Genomic DNA, 19,917 nt, shown 5'->3' on the forward strand with positions numbered 1-19,917 from the left:
GTGCTCAGGGTCACATAAGCCAGTCTAGAACAGGAACCCCCAAGAAAATCAGGGAGGGGTGGGGAGAGGAGGGAGGGGCTTTAAGGGGAGAGTGGAATGAAGGGGATACAAGGGGAAGGCAGGCAGCCCGGGGCAGGGAGAAGCCAGCACTCTCTGCACCAGGCAGCTGAAGCCACCCCAAGCCCATGGGGCTATAAATGGCTGTCACTGGCACCAGCCCAAGCTCTGCAGACGGTTTTCCTGAGAACAAAAGGCTCCACCGGAGAAGCCAAATCCTGCTCCGTCTCCAAATGTCAAGAGAGCTTTTTCTAACCTGAGTCTGTCCTCAGCGGCAGCCTGCCCAGCCTGAGGCCCAGCAGAGGGACAGAAAGAGGACTGCAGGGGGTGGGGCGCCGCAGGGGAGCAGAGGAAGTCGTGGGGGCCGAAGGGCTGCCAGCCAGTCTCACTGCGTCTTCCTCCGCAGCAGCCTTTGCCTTCTCCCCCAAGCCCCCCACCCTGGGATCACCCTCAAACCCTCACCACACTTTTCTCCGTCCCTGTTTACTCACAAGACTGTGATCTTGACCGGGGTCCATGTCATCAGGAGTAACCAGGAGCTAGCGGGTCTGGCACCATCTATCTGCCTTTAGTAGGCCCAGGGCTCAACTGAAAGGGGAACCGTTCTAAGGGTAGGTGTCTGCCGGCAGCAAGGCAGGCATGGCTGGGACGGGCACCTGGGGTGCTCCTGTCCCCACGACCACACTGCAGACACACAGCTTTCAGGTCTGACTTTGGCCACAGACAGCCCGGGTCCCCCTTTCCGCCTGCTCTCCTGCATCCATATTTCCTATCACCCGGGTCCCAGCGAAGCACTGCTGACGTCAGCCTCCCTAGAAGGAAGCCCGGTGCGGGGGCAGATGCCAGGACCTGGCTCACTGCTCCTCGCCCTGGGGATCAGAGCCTGCCCGTCTCGGAAATGGGGAGGAGGGTCCAGACGCTGCTGGTCCTACAAGCTGGAGTCGTCTCCCTGGACGTGGCCCCCTGACTTGTCCATTTGTCAACAGTCACCCCCGTGCCTCTCCCTAGAGTTGGCTATTTAAAGATACAGACACTCTCTAGATTGCCCCGAGGTGAGGCCACACACTGATGCACGTCACGGAGTGCCAGCTGCTGTCACCGGCTGGCATCTCTCTGTTTTGCAGTGTCCCTGACTATAACTCTGGCATCTTGGCAGAGCCCACTCTCACAGGCTTTTTTATTACTGCAGACTCAAGCCCCTTCCTTGGCTGTGCTCCCTGGAAGCCCCTTCTCCTGGGTCCTGGCCCCTTCTCAGTCCCATCCTCCCACTCACCCCAGAGCTTCAGGAGGGCGCCTGGGCTGAGGCTCTCACGATGTGGTCCCTGGACCATAGATAGCATCAGCATCACCAGGGAGCTCGTAGGAAAGGCAGGTTCCTGAGCCTCCCTGGAAAGCACTGGATCTGAGTCTCGGGCCGGGGTGGAGGTGTAGCAGTCTGCTCCAACAAGCCCGCCACGTGATTCTGATGCATCCCAGAGACTGAGAACTGCTTGTCTGAGCTGCATTTTCCCACACTGTTTCCCAAGGAATAGACATTCCTGGAATAAGGGGTTTCGTTGTCAAGTAAGTTTGGGCAAAAAAGCTAAAGAGATGTCTTTTCTTTTCCATCTTTTTCTTTTCTTTTCTTTAATGGCCATACTCTCAGCATATGGAAGTTCCCAGGCCAAGGACTGAATCCCAGCCACAGCTGCGGCAACACTGGACCCTTTAACGCACTGTGCCAGGCCAGGGATGGGACCCTCACCTCTTTGGCAACCCGAGCTGCTGCAGTTGGATTTTTATTTTATTTTATTTTATTTTATTTTTGGTCTTTTGTCTTTTTAGGGCCTCACCTGCAGCATATGGAGGTTCCCAGGCTAGGGGTCTCATTGGAGCTGTTGCTGCCGGCCACAGCCACGGCCACAGCAACACCAGGTCCGAGCTGCATCTGCAGCAACGCCGGATCCTTAACCCACTGAGCGGGGCCAGGATAGAACCCGCAACCTCATGGTTCCTAATTGGATTCATTTCCACTGCGCCACCATGGAAACTCCATGCAGTGGGATTCTTAACCCACTGTGCCACAGCAGGAACTTCTCTTTTCCAGCCTTCTCGTGATATAATCTACATAAATCGTTATGTAAGTTTAAGGTGTACAATGTAATGATTTGATACATGTGTATATTGCTAAGTGTAAAGAGATTTCTTAACTGCCCTCCTTTAAACCTTTAATTTGTTAAAATGAATCGTGACTCTCCAAGAGGGACTGAGGGGGTCTAGTATTACCAGTTTCATTGCTGTGGCAGCCTTTTTCCCTGGGAGATCTAGAAACATCTTTAGAAATTAATGTTCTGAAGGAAACTGTCTGGGTACCCTGACAGAGGACAGTGTTCCGCTATCACTATCTGCATCAGTCACCTTGGGATGGGTGTCCAGCCCCTCCCAGACCAAGAGAATCTGATCCTGTGTGGGTGAGGACTGCCAGTCTGCACGTCGATCAAGCCCCCCCGGGGCTGCCTCTGAAACCCTCGTCCAGGCAGGGCTGGGACGGCTGCCTGCCTTCTCCGCGCCTCTGGGACCCCTGCTGCAGCCCTCGGAGGCCATCCTGGCTTTACCTCATGCTACTGAGATTCCCAGGCAACGCCACAGCCAGGTCAAGGACACCTGAAGGACAGGCAGCCACAGGTTCCAGAAAGCACCTGGGCTCACACAGCAAAAGGACGGGGGTTCGGTATGAACACTGCTACCTTCGGGCTGGGTGTCCTCGGGCCAGTCCCTAACTGGCTGTCACGGCCAAGGTCATGGTGCAGCGCAACTCCAAGGGCAGCCCTCTGCAGCTGTGCACAGTGCTTCCCGGCTGCCCCCGGCCGTCTCTCTGAGGCACAACAGCCATGCCTGCTTCACGTCAAGACGGCATTGCACCCGCACGGCACCCCCTCCATCTCCTGGATCCCTAACTGCTGGGAAGGAATCTATTGGAGGTGTTGGGCCTGACCTATTTTTTTAAATAAACTAGGACTGTTTTCCTGCTATTAGTCACTTTTCTCCCAAGTCTTCACATATTAAATTCTTTTCTTATATCCTCAGATATTTTGGTTGCAAGAGATGTCAGGTTAATTGGATGCTTGGCTCGTGGCTCTTCCTCCTTAATGGGCTTAAAATGCAGGCTTCCCATGCATCCCCTCCTCTTCCTCCCCCTCCCCGCCCCGAGCCAACAGAGGCCTCTTTCTCCTGTCACCGCAAGGATGTCCCAGGTAGTTCTTGGCTTCCTTTACAGACAGAAGGAAAGACAGAGCCCGTCTTCTCTCCCACCCTCCTCTTGCCTGGAGTTGGACTAAGCCTTCTCCCCAGACTTGGGCCGCATCATCTCTGTGTGTTCCCCACAGGGCAGGTGATTCTGCCCCCAGCTGGGGTCACCACAGAGGCAGAGGGCGTCAGGCAGAGGGCACACGCACGGGGACCTGTGGGTCCTGGTCTTGGTTCTCCTTTCCTCTGTTCAGGTCACTATGCAAACCATCGAAGCTTTCCTGTCCTCAGTTTCTTCCTCTGCCAAACAGCAATAGGTAGGTATCCTGCCTCTTCCACGGGCTTCCGTGATGAATAAGCGTGGAGTGTGTAAGGACTCAGAGGAAATTCTCAAGCGGGGTAGAGGAGTATGACTTCCATCTCTGGCCATCTGACTCTATGCCCTGAGCTATTTGGGGGATGTGTGTGGTTTTTTAAATTATTTTTTTATGTTTTTCCTTTTTAGGACCATACCTGTGGCAAATGGAAGTTCCCAGACTAGGGGTCAAATCAGAGCTGCAGCTGCTGCCCCACGCCACAGCCACAGCAACACCAGATCCGAGCTGCATCCGTGACCTATGCCTCAGCTCATGGCAACACTGGATCCTTAACCCACTGTGAGAGGCCGGGGACCAAATCTGCATCCTCATGGATACTAGTCAGGTTCTTAACCCACCAAGCCACAACGGGAACTCCCAGCCCCGATGCTAGTTTTGGGTACTCCCTGGGCTCTTCTCTGGCACTGGACATGGTGGCTTTGGCTGCCCTTCATGCTCTGGTCCTCTGCCTACCTGACCCTGGCCCTCACCCTCCACACTGTCCACTCCCTAGGCTCTGATCTGCCCTGCTTCTCTAGAGCTTCACTGAGAATTTTGCAAATGCTCTCTTCAGGAACACGGCCATCACGGAAAGTCAGTCATTTACTAGAGCCCCTGACACCTGCTGCTTCTGCTCCTGTCCTGGATGCCTACAGCATCTGCTGGCCCAAAGCTAATAGTCATAATCTGTCTTTTTTCGTTGGCAAATGGTCTCATGGAAATTGTCTTGCCGTTGTAGGTGTTGCTTCTACAACCAAGAAGCACGTTCCGTCAGGGCAGTAACCAGACCTTATGTGTCCTTGTTTCCCCCTTAAATCTTGGCACAGCTCTGGGGCTCAAAAAGATGTGTCAATTACGGGATCCTTACACTTCAAATGGGTCAGTGCTGCCCTTCATGAATATATTATGCCTGGCTCCTTCCCACCAAGCAATCGGAGACTTTTTATCCCCCTTGAGAGGGTAGAGGTGGCCAGAAGGAAGACTAAACTGAGAAGAATAATCCTCAGAATCTGAATAATACCCAGTGGTGCTCCAAACGTCTTTACTGAGAAGTGTCTTATCTCCCAGGATTTCTAGAAGGAAAATATCTTGCAAATACAGAGTGCATTTACTAACCCACATAATTCCATCTGTATAGACTACAAGTAGCTTCAAGTACAGATTCAAGTGTATTCATAGACGCTTTTTGAACAAGCTGTTCACACCCAAGTGGTGCGAGGCCAGAATTGCGGGTAAAGGTGCCAAGGTTCAGAGAAGCTGAATGGCCAATTTAGCCCATGCAGCAGGACTGGTCAGGACTCAACAGTTGGCCCCTCACAGAGTCTCTGGACCCATCCCCTGTCCAATAAGCCATGGCTGAAGAAAAACAAGCCATAAAGCTATGTTAGAAGTCAGAAGGAAAAATCACAAGTTGCTGGCCAAGACCAAAGCCATGTCAGCATAATCCAGATTCTCTTCTGGTTTCTATGGGCTCTTCTAGACACTTTCCAACCATCCTAGGAAACCCTTTGCCAAAGAAATATATTTCAACCCAGATTCTTAGCAGAAGTGATGACTCCTTTAATCAGAGACTGCAGAGCAAGTGTTCACTGAAAATGCCGACATTCCAGCTAGATAGGGAACAACGTCAGCTGCCCAGTACCGCCCAGGTCTATTCCAAAGGCAGCCTCGAATTAGCCAGCGACAGACCCCAGGAATACAGACTTTTCAAGGCACTCCCAGGTAATTCTGACGATCAGTTCAAAAGCCAGACAAACCTTATGAAATAACAGTTTTCAAGACACTGAACCTCAGGCAATGAAAAACTCTATCCCTGAGAGATGACAAACAAATAAGGCAAACCCTATCATGGCCCAGCTTATTTCCTGTTGTGTCTGGGCTGTATTGTAGGAGCAGGAGCCTGGGCAGAGCGAGGCAGGTCCCTTGGTGGAAGAGACAGAGGTGGGAATGAGGACAGCAAGGAGCGTCATGAAAGGCAGAGCGCTAGACGGTGGAAAGCTCCACCAGAGGGGGCTTTGGAGAGCTGGAGAGACTCAGCTGGACTGAGCAAATCATGCATGTGAAGAAACCACCTAAGACCAGGAAAGTAACCACTGACAAGATAAGGGGATTACTCTGTGGTACTCATACAGGGCCAGGAAGGGCTCCTGTCTCCCCCACCCCCAAGCCAGAGTGGAAGACCTCATAAATCATGAATACTCAGAAAAGGTTGTTTTCCCATCAGTGGTAGAAAATTAGTCTAGACTAAGGACTGCTCTGATCCCTGGCCTAAAAGGAAGACCTAGGGAGTTCCCTGGTGGCCTAGTGGTTAGGATTTGCAGTTTTTTACCACTGCAACCCAGGTTTAATCCCTGGTTTAGGAACTGAGATCCCACATCAAACTGCTGCATGCCATGGCCAAAAAAAAAAAAAAAAAAAAAAAGCAAGCCCTGAATGGTTTAAACTCTCCAAATAATACAAAATATCCCAAAACTACCCAGCACCCAACAAGGTCTGGATTACAACAAAGTCTGTCATTCAGTCAAATATTATCTGGCTTGCCAAAGAAGTGGGAGAATGCTGCCTGTAATCAATCCAAGTCAACCCAGAAAAGACAAAGAAGAGAGAATAGGTAGACAAGTCTTTTAAAATGTTATTGTAACTATATTTCACACATCCAAGAAACTAGAGGAAAGATTAACTGTGTTAAAGTGGAGACATGGAAGGTAGAAAAAAATTGACTCAAACTTCTAGAGATAAAAAATATATGTGATTAAAAATACACTAGATTAGATTAATAGCAGATTACACATCATAGAAGACAAGACTGACACAGGCAATAAAAACTACCCAAAATAAAACACAAAGAAAAAAAAAAAAAAAACAGAGGGGGAAAAAAAAAAGCTAAACAGAGCCTCAGTGAGCTATAGGACTTCAAGTGACTTAGCACATATCTGATTGCAGTGCCAAAAGGAAGCAGAAACAGGAAAATATTTAAAGAAATATTGAAATCGTGGCTGAAATTTTTCAAGTGGATGAAACCCATAAACTTATAGATCCAAAAAGCTCAATAGGGAGTTCCTGTCGTGGTGTAGTGGAAATGAATCTGACTAGGAACCGTGAGGTTGCAGGTTCGATCCCTGGCCTCGCTCAGTGGGTTAAGGATCTGGTGTTGCCATGAGCTGTGGTGTAGGTTGCAGACTCGGCATGGATCGGATGTTGCTGTGGCTATGGCGTAGGCCAGCAGCTGTAGCTCCAGTTGAACCCCTGGCCTGGGGACCTCCAAATGCCATGGGTGTGGCTCTAAAAAGCAAAAAACAAAAACAAAAACAAAACAAAACAAAAGAAACCTCAGCAAACCCTGTGGAAAAGAAATAAGAGGGGGGAAAAAAATCCCTCCCACCAAGCTATATCATAATCAAATTGTTTAAAACCACCAATAAATAGAAAATCTTAAGAGCATGCAAATGGGAGGACAAACATTTTACATAAGCAGGAATTAATATAATAATGACAGCCAACTTATTATAAGAGACAACACAGGAAGACAGGGCAGCACCACCTTTAAAACATAGAGAGGGAGGAAAAAAATCCCAACCTGGAATTTTATACCTAGTGGAAATATCTTTCAAAAATAAAGGCAAAGTACAGATTTTTTGAGACCTACAAAAGCTGAAAGAGTTCATTATCCACAGGTCTACACAGTAAGAAATGTTAAAGGACATCCTTTGGGCAGAAAGAAAATGATACCGGGTGGAAATCTGGATCCACACCAGGAAAGAAGTGCTCTGGAAAAGATAACTATGTGGATAGACATAAAAGACCTTTTCCTTATTATTTAAATCTCTTCACATGATCACTGACTGTTTAAATTTAAAAAATGTCATGCAGGATTATAACATAGGTAGGAACAAAACATATGCTAGGAGAAGCACAAGGGCTAGAAGGAAAGGAATGGAAGTATACTGTTGTTAGATTCTTATGATGCATTTGAGATCCTGCAATATTGCTTGAAGGGAGACTGTGATAAGTTCAACATACAGACTACAAACTCTAGGCAGCCACTTTATAAAAGCACAGAAGGTTACAGATAATAAGCCAGCAAAGAAGACAAAATGGAATCTTAAGAAATACTCAAGTATTGTCTCCCAAAAAAGGCTTAAAAGAGGGTAAGTGTAACAAAGAACAGGTAAGTAATATAGAAGCAAATAGCAAGATGGTAGGTTTAAATCCTACAGGATCAATACAATGTTTATATTTAATTACATTAGCTATAAATGGTCTAAACATCTCAATTAAAAAGCAGAGGTTATCATAACAGATTTTCAAAACTGTATGCCATCCTGTTTGAAACTTACTTTTAGCATAAGTTTTTTAAAAGGATAAAAATATATATATTGCGTTCATTCAAATAAAAGGAAAGCTGGAGTGGCCATGTTAACATCAGACGAAGTATATTTCAGAGCAAATGACATCAGGGAAAAGAGGATATCTTCATAATGATCAAGAGGTCACTTCATCTCGAGGACATAATTTCAAGTGTTTATTCACATAATAAAAGAGATGCAAAATACATGAAGCAAGAACTGATGGAACCAAGCATTAAGGAAATGCAAACTGAAATTATAAGGAGATACCCCCTCACACCCATTAGGATGGCTAAAATATTGAAAAAAAAAAAGTAAGTGTTGGCAAAGAGAAATTGGAACCCTTTATTGAGAATGTATAATGGTGCAGCCACAATGGAAAACAGTATAGCATTTCCTCAAAAAATTAAAATAGAACTACCGTATGATCCAGCAATTCCATGTCTAGGTATATATCCAAACTACATGAAAACAGGGTCCTAAAGAGTTGTCATCCATGTTCACAGCAGCATTATTCACAATAGCTAAAATGTGGAAGCAACCCAGGGGTCTGTCAGTGGATGAATGGACAAGCAAAATGTGGTCTCTACATACAATAGAATATTATTCAGCCTTAAAAAGTAGGGAAATCCTGTCACAGGCTGCAACCTGGATGAACTTTGAGGACATTATGCTAAGTGAGATAAGCCAGTCACGAAAAGATAAATACTGTACAATTCCTACTGTATGAGGAACTTAGATTAGTCGTATCCATAGAGACAAAAAGTAGAGTGGTGGTTGCCAGAGGCTGGAGCGAGGGGAGAACAGTTTACCGGGTATAGACTTTCCAATTTGCCAGACGGAGTTCTGGAAACGGAAGAGTAGTGATGGTTGCACACCAATATAAATATACTTAATACCACTGAGCTGCATGCTTAAAAATGGTTAGGATAAGTAAGTTTTATGAATATTTGACCACAATCAAGGAAAGCTCGAGGGGGAAAAAGTGGCTAGAACTGCAAGGAGAAATAGACGGATTTCTATTAATCCAAACAGGGATTCGTTTGGTGGTTTGAAAACCACTAAAAGAAGCAGTCCTTGGACTTGAAGCCTCTGAACTCCGGATGCAGCATTTCCTATTCTGTCTCTACCATCCCTTTCAAAATTCCTGAATCAAAGGCTTAGTGGGGAGAGGCGGTAAGAACAACACGTGGGACGTTTACTTGTCAAATTAAAGCCTTAGCGTGAAGTCACTAACCAGGTGCCTTCACTCCCGAGCGAAGGAAGAGAATCTGTTTCAATAGTGACCAGAGAGAGGACAAAGATAAGTCAAGAGGCCATTTTCCCAGGGAATGGCTGTGGGGTCCGGGCCTGGGGAAGGTCTTACCTGGCAGAGGGGAGGCCGCATGCTAAAGAGGGAAGCCAGGGTCCAGCTGCCACTCACTCCGAGTTCTGGGGTGCTAAACTTTTATCTCCGAACCCCTGCATCCTCTCCACACCGACAAGGCACTGCAGCCTCCCTGGTCTCTGTCAGCCCAGCCTTCATTCCACTCCTTGGACGCCCCCAAACTCGTTCCTGCCCAAGGACTTCGCACCAGCTGTTGCCCCTATATTGGAGGGGTCACTCTTGCACCTCGTTCAGGTCTGTTCACGGGTCACCTTTGCAGAGTGGCCTCCCCAACCACCCTGTCTGCCAACAGCTCCAACTCTGTCATTTCCCATTCCCTGACCTGCTCTATTTTTCTTCAGAACTCTTTTTTCTTTTTCTTTTTTTGTCTTTTTAGGGTGGCTCCTGTGGTATATGGAGGTTCCCAGGCTAGGGGTCCAATCGGAGCTGTAGCCACCAGCCTATGCCAGAGCCACAGCAACGCAGGATCTGAGCCGTGTCTGCGACCCACACCACAGCTCACAGCAATGCTGGATCCTTTCACCCACTAAGCAAGGCCAAGGATTGAACCTGTGTCGTCAGATTCGTTTCCACTGGGCCACAATGGGAACTCCCAGAACTCTTGTCAGTACTTGACACAAGCCCACATACTTGTTTAGGTCTGTCTGCCTTCTAAAATGAAAGCTCCATACAGGCAGGCAGCACCAGGCTCTAGAACCACGCCTGACACTGAGTGGGTGTTCAAGAAACCTTTGTTGCAGGTGTGAATGAATGCACAAATGAAGGAAGGAAGGAATGATTCCCTTAACAAGGGGCCTGGGGGACCCAGGCCAAGGAAAGTGCTGGAAAGCCCAGTGAGAGTGCATCTGGGTGACAGTCCTGGAAACGTGCCCTCATCCTGCATCAGGTGGCTCCATCCCAGAGAACCCCCCAGGGCACAGGCGAAGGGGGCATCTCCCCACCTGTGCACGCTTGACATGCTGTCTCTAAGATGCTCCCCACAGGAGCAGCCTGTGCTGTCCAGATCTCTCTCGAAGGAGGTTAGCACTACAGAGCCAGGAAGCGGGGTGTCTTTGTCCATGAGGCCAAAGTGTCAACCAAAGCTCCCAGGGTCCTTACAAAGTCCATTAGCATTAGCGGGCTTACCATCCCCCATTCCCCACAGTGATCCGAGCCCTGCCTTCTCCCAGAGTCCCCCCTCAGATGCTGCTCCTGTCCCACTGCCCCCTCTCTGTGTCCCTCTAATGCACTGTGCCTGCTCCCTTGGCTCCTGCTGTCCCTCTCTGCCTAGAATCGCCAGCCCTTCCCTCTCTGCTGCCAGCTCTTCACCCACAGCCACACTTGCGCTCTCTAGCAAGTCTCCGAGGAGGCTCAGACTCAGTTCCCTACAGCAAGTCCACTTGCCTCCCCTTCTCCGCCAAGTCAAAGGTCTTCCTGAAAGAATCGGGCAATCTGCCCCTTAAAAGTACATCTCAAAGGAATGTCAGCCCCTCGGCGCTCTGCCAGGCTCCTTCCTAAGGATGGCCTGTGAGCTAATCAGAGGGTCCCTAGATCTCTTAGTAGTTGTCAAAGGACTTCCCTTCCCACCCAAGGGTCCTGGAATTCTGGCTCCTATGCAACCACAAGGACCACGAAAAAGGAAACCTGTGGTTCTGATGCACAAAGAAAGGCTAAGAAATGGAGGGACTGGAGCACGTGGTCTTCGGGGGTCACTCCTTTGCCTCTCTTCTTCCTGCGTTGAAGCTTTTAGTAAATGATGGGGTCTCATTTTCAAGTGCAAGTCTTGTCCTTTGCCCCAACAGCTCCCTGGCCTCCCTACCCCACTGTCTTTATGATACAGGACTGAGGCTAGATCCTGTCCAAGCTCCACCACCACCACCACCACCACCACCAGAGCATAAGCCCCTCAAAGCCAAGGCTGTTTCTTGCTCTCATTTGCACCCCCAGGGCGCATAGCCTGCACAGCCAGGGGCTGGCATATCCTGCGTCCTCAGGAAATGCTTGAAGGAACAACCGGCCGAATGCACGGATGGATGGAAAAACCGCCCTACAGAGGAGACTGAGGTTTAAGGGGTCCGAGGGGCCTCCCCCAGGTCCTCGACATCACAGCTCAGGGCCTCCACGCCCAGCCCCAGCATCTTCCCAGGTGACTGGAGCACACACATCGTCTCAGCTCCCGGTGGACCTAACCTCAGCAATTGGGTAAGGTCTGCTTTTCTGGACTCTTCCAGAGCAGGTCGGCCTCCTACTCTTCCGGGCAGTGCCCACCACCGCAACCAAACAGGAGCCGCCATCTGGCCCCATGCCAAGTGCATCTTGACTCATCGAACCTTCTCCCCAATCTCTCAAAGAAAGACTAGATGATCCTCTCTCCATAGATAAGGAAAGTGAGGCTGGGAGAGAGTAAGCCACTGGTTCGAGGTCATGGAGTTAGAAATTGGAAGAATGGCAGTCAGACTCGTGAGGGGCGGTGCTGCTCCCAGGCTGAGACCCTGAGGGACAGGAGGCGGGTCCTGACAGCCCCATCCCAGACAAAGTCAAAGGCACCCCTTTCACGCCCCACAGGGTAGCTTCTGGACTCCCCTAAGCACCCAGTCATTTTCCCCCACAGGTCACAAACATCTGTCCCTTTCATGAATCAGCCCACCCTGGACCCCATCTCTGACAAGCTGACAAAAATGAGTCCTTCACGCAGGTCTGGAAAAAGATCTTGAAGAGGAAAGTTTCTAACTGGGCAGCTGGCGAAGGTTCAGGGGTGTGCGGTGACCATCAGGCCAGAGCCAGGACCACGCAACGGGAGGGGGCCCATAGCAGGACAGTGGCTGAGCTTTTTTCAGCTCCATCTTTGCCATCGACCCGCTGTGCATCCTTGATCAACCTGTTCCCTCTCTAGCCTTGGATCCCATCCACAGAAAGAGGATTCGAGACTATGGGTCAAACAGGCACGGGCGCAGAGACCAGGCAGGTGGCGTGCCCCTGCAGAGCGACTGGAGGTGTTGACATCCCAGCAGGTGAGCAGGGACCACGAAGCCAGAGGAAACAGCTCCATGGGGAGGTCTGGCCCATGTCTGCCTGCCACTTGTCAGCACTGTGTTCACAACTGGGGAGCGGAGACCCAGAAAAAAGAAGATCCGTGAAAGACAAGCCTGGAAAAGTAGATACAGAGCCCTGTGAAGCCAGCCCTGAGGAGATCCCAGGCTTCTGGCTGGTCACCGTCACCAAACACAGAAAATAGAAAGAGGCAAGGGCACTGCCAGATGTTGAAGGCAGCCTGTTTCCCAGAGCAGGCAGAGGAGGGAGCCAGCCTCACCAGGCCAGCCACGCCATGCTCAAGGCTACTGAGAGAGCTTCAGTGGAGGAGAGTGATGGGGGCTGAGGTACCCAGGGCATGGGTGAGGGTCAGTGCAGAGCAGTGGTTCTGAAACATGAGTGATCATCCCACTCCTGGAGAGGGCGCTGCAGGCCCCACATCCTGAGCCTCTGACTCAGTAGGTCTGCAAATTCCCAGATGATGCAGATATGGCTGGTCCAGGGATCGCCTTGGTAACCCGTAGGAGCTTGGGCTCTGGGAGAGGACTGCTCTTTTTCAGAACCAGCATCTGCCACCTCCCAGCTCCGTGACCCTGGGAAATTCCCTGAACATTTCTGAGTCTCGGTTCCCTCATGTGTAGACTCAATAGTGTCTACTCACAGGACTATTCAGAATTAGAAGAGATTATCCACTGAAAGCGCTTTGGAGGATGCTCGGGGCATAGGGAGTGCTGGGTCAACGCCGTCAGGTATTTCTGTTTGTAAGAGCAGCTTAGTGGAAGTCCCAGTGGCAGAGCCCAGGGACTGGTTAGAGGACTCCACAGCGGTCTCTGGGTGTCAGGGCACAAGAGGAGAGAAGTCACGGGAGCCCACGGGTGGTGAGAGCCATGTGCAAGGTCATGTGACAGCTTCAGTTCGGGGGAGGGTGGGTGGGGGAGTGGACAGTGACCCTGCAGGGAAGGAGTTGGAGGGATAACTGCTCTGACATCACTCCCCACTCGGGATTGGCTGGTGCTCCTATAGGTGCCGCCACCCGTGGACCTCAGCCAGGCAGCAGCCTGAAGGATCTGGGGAAGGGAGCTCAGGTCAATGCAGTTCAACTTCTGGGGCAGAGCACAGGGTGGAGATGGATGGAAAGCAAATTGGAGGGACAGATGTGAGATTCCAGCTCACTTAGCCATCATTTCATGTGCACCCCCTCCCCCCGGGCAGGAGTACCCCTTTATCCAGCTCGGCTGGCCATCTCCAGTGAAAGAGCTGGGCACTTGGAAAGGCTCTAGGGCCCTGCATGAGCAGCTCCACATCCTGCACCAGACATGCCAGCTGCACCCCAACACCGATCTGCTCCCTGGCATTCCTGGCAAGGGGAGTTGGAGGGTCCCCATTCCAGACCAGCCAGGGCTCTGGCACTGAGCCCACCAGGCATGAACCTCGGAGGAAACTGAGTTCTTTGGCTTTCTGTGGGGGGGGAACAAGAGACCACCTTGCAGGAAGCAGAAAAGACAGGATGGGTTGAGCAGAGACTGGGAAATAAACACAGCAACCTGACATATGGGACAGTCAGGGCTGGGAGGCCAGCTTTGGCCCTGAAGCCAGCTCCTTAACCTTGACAGTGTACCTCCCTCAGAGCTTCCTTCTCCAAAGGGCAGCTATTATCACTCCTGCCCCTTCCTCTGCCTGGCTTCTCCTTATCCTTCAGGATTGGGGGCCCAGGAATGGATTCCAAGATGCACTAAGTCACCCCAGGCTCCTTGGAGGAAATCACTGAAGCCATACCTGATATGACAAAGATTATTCATTACCTAAAATTGCACTGAATGAAGTATTGCAAAATAATACACTATAGGGAAAGGTTCTCCTGGGGCAATGCACTGGATTAAAACAGCCGCTATTAAACATTGTTTCCCCCCCCCCAGTGACTTTTATTTATTTAATTTTTTTAGGGCTGCACCTGTGGCATGTGGAAGTTCCCAGGATAGGGGTCAAATTGGAGCTATTCTTGCCAGTCTATGCCACAGCTACAGCAACACGGGACCCCAGCCACGTCTGCCACCTACACCACAACTCATGGCAATGTTGGATCCTTAACCCACTGAGCGAGGCCAGGGATGGAACCCACATCCTCATGGATACTAGTTACTGAAGAGCCATAACAGGAATTCCTCCCCCCAGGGACTTGTGATGTTCACTTTAGTCACATGCTGGCTGCCATGCAGGTCCCTGTCACTGATGGGGAAAGTGACATGCAAGAGGCAAGTGGCTGGCTTTCTAAAAAGATCCAGGCATGGTGAGGTGTAGATGCTGTGGCCAGGAGTTTGCCATGGAAAGAGAACATGGTATAGACAGCAACCCAGGGACAATTTGTTCACCAAAATCTGCACCAGGAAGTTCAGGGAGAGCGCTGGAAAGCTGAAGGTCACCTCAGTTTTTCACCAGCATTGTCCCCTGCTTCAGGTAAGGTGTGATCAAGCAGCCTCAAGGGTCCAAAGGACTCACCAGACGTCACCCAACCAACCCCTCTACAAGAGTACAAAATCCCCACTCAAACCAACACACAAGGAAACTTGAATAGGAGTTACCTGTTCAACAGGCACCTAATCTATTTCGGTTAGAAACCATAGCTCTGCAGAGAGGCTTGTGGATCCCCAGAGACCAAGTCCATTAGGTCACGAGGGAAGGAGAGAGGAAGAGGAGATCCCTGTGGTCTAGTGAGTTAAGAATCCAGTGTTGTCAGTGCTGTGGCAAGGGTTTGATCCCTGACCTGGGAACTTCTGCATGCCACAGGTGTGGCCAAAAAAAAAAAAAAAAAGAAAGAAAGAAAACAAAAAAAAAAACAAAAACGGAGGAAGAAAGAGGACAATGAAAGCCCACGTTAGCAGTTTCTGGGAGGGTTGGGTCATGCTGGGCTGAGTGAACAATGTTCATGTTGGAACCACCAGGGCACCTCTCTATGGATCTGGCCACCTCTCCAGATTCGCTCTATGTCAGAATCTTTGTCCTTCCTCCCAAAGGATAAGGCCTCTTGGTAAACACAAAACAACAGAGAATCTCAGGCTCCCTGATTCTGGCTTTGCAGTGCTCTCAGGGTCAAAGGCACCTCAGAAAAGACGTTCCCATAGTAAGCAAGCTGCAGAGTCTGGACTATGCCCCAAGTCTCCTGACTGCCATGAGCTTCCACCTAAACTCCTTTAAGAACTGAGCATCTCCAAGGCCAGCTGAGATGGAGAAGGGACAGCCCTGAGGTCAACTCACAAGGCCCGCCAGCTGCAGAACGAGCACCTGCCTTGCTCCTTTGAGCAAGCATCTCTACCTGTAACTCATGCATTCGTTCAATCTGCATGTAGCAAAGCCCTCTGGGGTGCAGGAAGCTGGCAGCAGTGTAGACCACGGGCTGGCAGAGGCAGCCAGCGGCAGTGGTCCAGACAAGAGATCATGAGGGTCTGATCTGAAGTAGCGGCAGAAGGTGCTGGAAGAGCACAGTGTGAAGAAGGTAAGTCTGGCAGGACCCTTATAAATGATCAGGGATCGGGGTCGGGGAGGCAAGGGTAAGGGAGGCCCCTAGTGCGACTCCTGACTTCTGGTCTGAGTGAAGGAGAGAAGGGCAGCACCCCTTGTGGAGAGAGGCATGCAGGCGGGCACAGAGGAGCAAGGCTGGAGGAAAGGGATGGAGAGAGCTCAGTTTGGATCATGTTGGATTTGAAGTGCCTGCCGAACACCGACGAAGGGAAACCAGCCAGAAGTGAAGGTCTGGACGTCACAAGATGTGGAAGAGGATGAGGTCATCCAGGGACAGGAAGCCAGGACAGCCTCACTAACAGGTGGAAGGAGAAGGATCCATGGGAGCTCTGCAGGGCAAACAGTCAGAGGTGTGGGAGAGGCGGGAGGGAGGAGGATGCAGGAGCCCCAAGAGGAGAGGGCGCCAGGGAAAACCAGGCACCAACCACGTCCAAGGTCATCAACGGAGGGGGTGAGGTTAGAGACCCCTGCAGTGGGTGACAAGGGGGCCTCCAAGGCTGATGGCAAGAAGATGTTTGAGGCGGGTGATTGATGGCTGGAGCATCACCCCTGCCCCAGGTCCCCAGTGTGGCACTCGGCTGCTGGCACCAGCCGTGGTACAAGGAAGACAACATCCTGGCCCAGCCTGGATCCTGGGAGATAAGCCAGGTCCCCCACTTTAGAAATAATGGTCCAGCAGCGTGCACACTACACACTGGGGAAGACAGAGAAGAACGGCTCTAACAGATTTGAAACTCAAACCTTCTTTTCTTTTCTTTTTTTTTTTTTTTTAGGGCCCCAGGCTAGGGGTCTAATAGGAGCTGTAGCCGCCAGCCTATGCCACAGCCACAGCAACGTGGGATCCGAGCCACGTCTGGGATCTTCACCACAGCTCACAGCAACGCCGGATCCTTAACCCACTGAGCGAGGCCAGGGATAAAACCCACATCCTCATGGATGCTAGTCGGGTACGTTAACTGCTGAGCCACGACAGGAACTCCCAAACTTGCATTTCTTTTCTGCTACCCCGTATTTGTTGGGAACAGGCTAGACCTGTGACTCTGAGTCAGGCTATGCATCAAGTGCCTGGTCAGGCTGGGGTTAAAGGAGCAGCTGCTGGAGACTGGATTCTCTCCAAGATCCAGGCGTGCACAGCCTGGAGCCAAGAAGTTGGGGCCACCTCCCCGCCCACACCTGAAATGTGGGCCCTTCGCGTCTCTCCTGCCTGAGGAAGAAAGAGCCATTGCTCTCAATGGCTCAGAAGCCCAGACCTGGAGACCAGAGGAGACTGAGCCAGCAGGTGGAGGGCAGAAGCTGAGGCAGAAGTTTCCAGAGGAAGGTTCATTCTCCCCAGTAAACGCCTGCCTGCCAGCTGCCTCCTCTTCTGTCCTTTGTTCAGATCAGGACCCTAGAAGAGGTCAGCTCCCCACCGAGCCCTGCTGAGGGCACCTTTTTGCTTTTCCCCAAACCTCCACTTTCTGTGCCATTTGCCACCTAGAGGGGACAGCATCTCGCCTGTTCAGTAGCACGAATTTAGCACACGTGGGCATGTCTGGAAAGGGGAGCCAAGTGGAGGATGGCGATGAGCTGTCTCCATCCCCACTGACAACTCAGTCAGGGCAACAGGCAGAAGGCTGCTCAGAGAGGCACCTGAGACAGCAGGGGAATCAGGGCAAGGCTTGAGGCTTGCTCAGAACCTCCCCCTTCCCAAGGGTCCTCACGCACCTGGTCTCCATCGAGTTGAGGTGGGATGGATAAGGACCAACTCAGGCATTTTTCACATGGGTGACTGAGAGTCAGAGGGCAGATGGCAACAGAGTCAGGGCCCCGGATTCGGCCCTGTGGTTCTCCACTCTCCCTATGCTACCTGGTATCTGCGGAGGCCCGAGGAACCAGAGCAAGTAATCTGAGAGGTGGAGGCAGAGCCCCCTTCATGCTCAGGATGGAGCCCAGCAGAGCTGGAAAAAGAAAGGGAGGTGGGCACAGGCGTGGCCGAGCTCCAGGGACGCCTCCAAGAAAAGCCACCAGAGCTGGCCCTGTGGACGGAGTCCCAGGGCCCTGATGTACTGGCAACTCAAGCCGCTGGTTTGGTTTTCTTTACCTCCTGGAATATGGAATATTTTTACTTTATAAATAGAAGCGTGAATGACAGTCCCAGACTGGGCCAGGCATCGCATCCCCCTGCAGAGTGCCCGCCCCGAGCAGGAGCCTAGGGGCCCTCAAGCCTGTAGCTGGGAGCCAGTGCCTCAGGACATCATCCCCCACCCCCAGGGTCTCTTGCTCCCATCAGCCGATGCTGAAGCATCAGGCCAAGTGGGAAAAAAATATATTGCTGATGCAAAGCCCCCGATTTCCCCGCCTTGAATGAGATTTTTCAGGGGAGCCTCCACGGACACTCTGCATCCTCTTCCTACTGCAGAAGTGCAGGGCTTCCCCACGGCCCAGGCAGAGCCCTGACCACCCCACCCCTGGCTCCCTGCTCTTGCTGAGACTTAAGTCTTGCCTGTTCAGAAGGGTATTAAACTTATCCCCCTGTTTATCTGAAAATCTCCTCTTACCCCATTTACACTGGCTCTAAACCTTCTCTCTGCCTTTGTCCCTTGGCGGTCAACATCTATCTGGGGCAGCTGACCCTCAGCCTTGCTCTGGGTTGGGGGATGATGGCTAGGACCTCAGAGGTTTCCTCTTTTAGCAGGACCCCATGTGGCTGATAGTCTCAAGAGTTCGAAGTAAGGGAGCAATACGTAGTGATTTAAACGCTAGCATCCACACACCACTTTCCGTGCAGGAAAGGGACATGTCACAGGGATCATTCACAGAACAAAAGGTTGAAAACCTCCAAGAGGTACCAGGCACTGTGCCAGGTGCTGGGATACGATGGTGAGCGGCACAGGTGGAGTTTAGGGGGGACTTATCGATGATGAGGACATCAGCTAGTAAGTACAGAGTGATGGGGCCGTGACAGAGGATACACGGGCACTATAGGATCACGTGGCAGGGAGGGCTAAGCCTGACTTAGATGAGGGGGTGGAGTCAGGGAAGGCTTCCTGGAAGAGGCAACACCTAAGCCAAGACCTGAAGGAAGAGGAGGAGGTGATGGAGGGTGGGGAGCAGGTGAGTGCAGCTGGAACAGAGGGGAAGGATTTCACCCTCAGGGGCTGACCGAGCAGAACAGCCTAAGCCATGGCGAGGAGGTGGGTTCTTCTCGGATGATAATGGAAAGGCCACTGAAGGCATCTAGAGAGGCAAGAAGAGCAGATGACTACTTCAGAAGGTGCGTTCATGCTGCCGTGAGGACAGACCAAAGCCGGTGGGGCTGTGTGGGGGATGCAGAGATCCAGGCAAGTGACAGGGGCCAAAAGTGGCCCCCCAAATGAAAAGACGAATTCAGGGCAAAGGGTAAACCCATGAGACGCAGGATCACCAGAATTGACGTGGAGCCAGGAAAGAGGAGTCGGGGCTTGTGCCTTTAGTGACTTCACACTTGGCGAGATGGGGACCAGCAGGAGGGGGGCAGCAGGGTGGGAAGGGGGTTATCCCAGAGGGCCCTGATGAGTCTGAGGTCCCTCTGAGGCACCTGAGAGGAGGTGTCTTGTGGGCAGCAGGACAGAGGGTCCAAGATCAGGGGCCAGGTCTGGGAGTCCTCAGCACACTCGCTGGTAACAAAGTGGAAAGAGGACGTGAGATGGGCTGGGGAGGAAGGCCACCCAGCACCCAGCCTGAGGACAACCGCAGCCGCATTCTGCAACCAAGGATGCACACCAGCTGCCGAGCCAGGGCTGCTAACCTCCCTGACCCTGACACTCAGACCCGTCTCTAGAAGATTCCCCACGAACAACACACACTCCACCCACGCTGAGATGTCTGACCCCAGAGCTCCAGGCTGGCAGCTAAAGTGTAAAGTGTGCCTCACTGTGTTACCTGTTATGAACTGCCAACCAGGTGTGACAAGTATATAAGTGCGTGAGCAGACGCTTCTGCATGACAGACCCACACCCACACACACAATCACACTTGCCACCCTGCAGCCTGGACAAGGTCC

The 19,917-nt window shown here is 51.4% G+C and overlaps 1 protein-coding gene across 5 annotated transcripts in view; it reads right to left on the reverse strand.

The window, feature by feature from the left end:
• The window catches only part of PRMT8 (protein arginine methyltransferase 8), a 177,044-nt gene that overhangs the window by 58,637 nt on the left and 98,490 nt on the right, over positions 1 to 19,917 (reverse strand). The window contains exon 1 of one of the 5 annotated variants that reach the window (XM_005664074.4): positions 549 to 1,008. The exons of the other annotated variants lie outside the window; for them this stretch is intronic. Coding sequence (XP_005664131.1) covers positions 549 to 575 — 27 coding nt within the window. The 5' untranslated portion in view covers positions 576 to 1,008. Of the gene's footprint in view, positions 1 to 548; positions 1,009 to 19,917 lie in introns of those variants that run through there. 5 annotated transcript variants of the gene reach the window in all.

The sequence above is a fragment of the Sus scrofa genome, chromosome 5, assembly GCF_054392235.1.
Source record: "Sus scrofa isolate SSC_HxYL_T2T_F1_AM1 chromosome 5, Sscrofa_HxYL_maternal_Yorkshire_Landrace_v2.0, whole genome shotgun sequence".
Taxonomy (NCBI): domain Eukaryota; kingdom Metazoa; phylum Chordata; class Mammalia; order Artiodactyla; family Suidae; genus Sus; species Sus scrofa.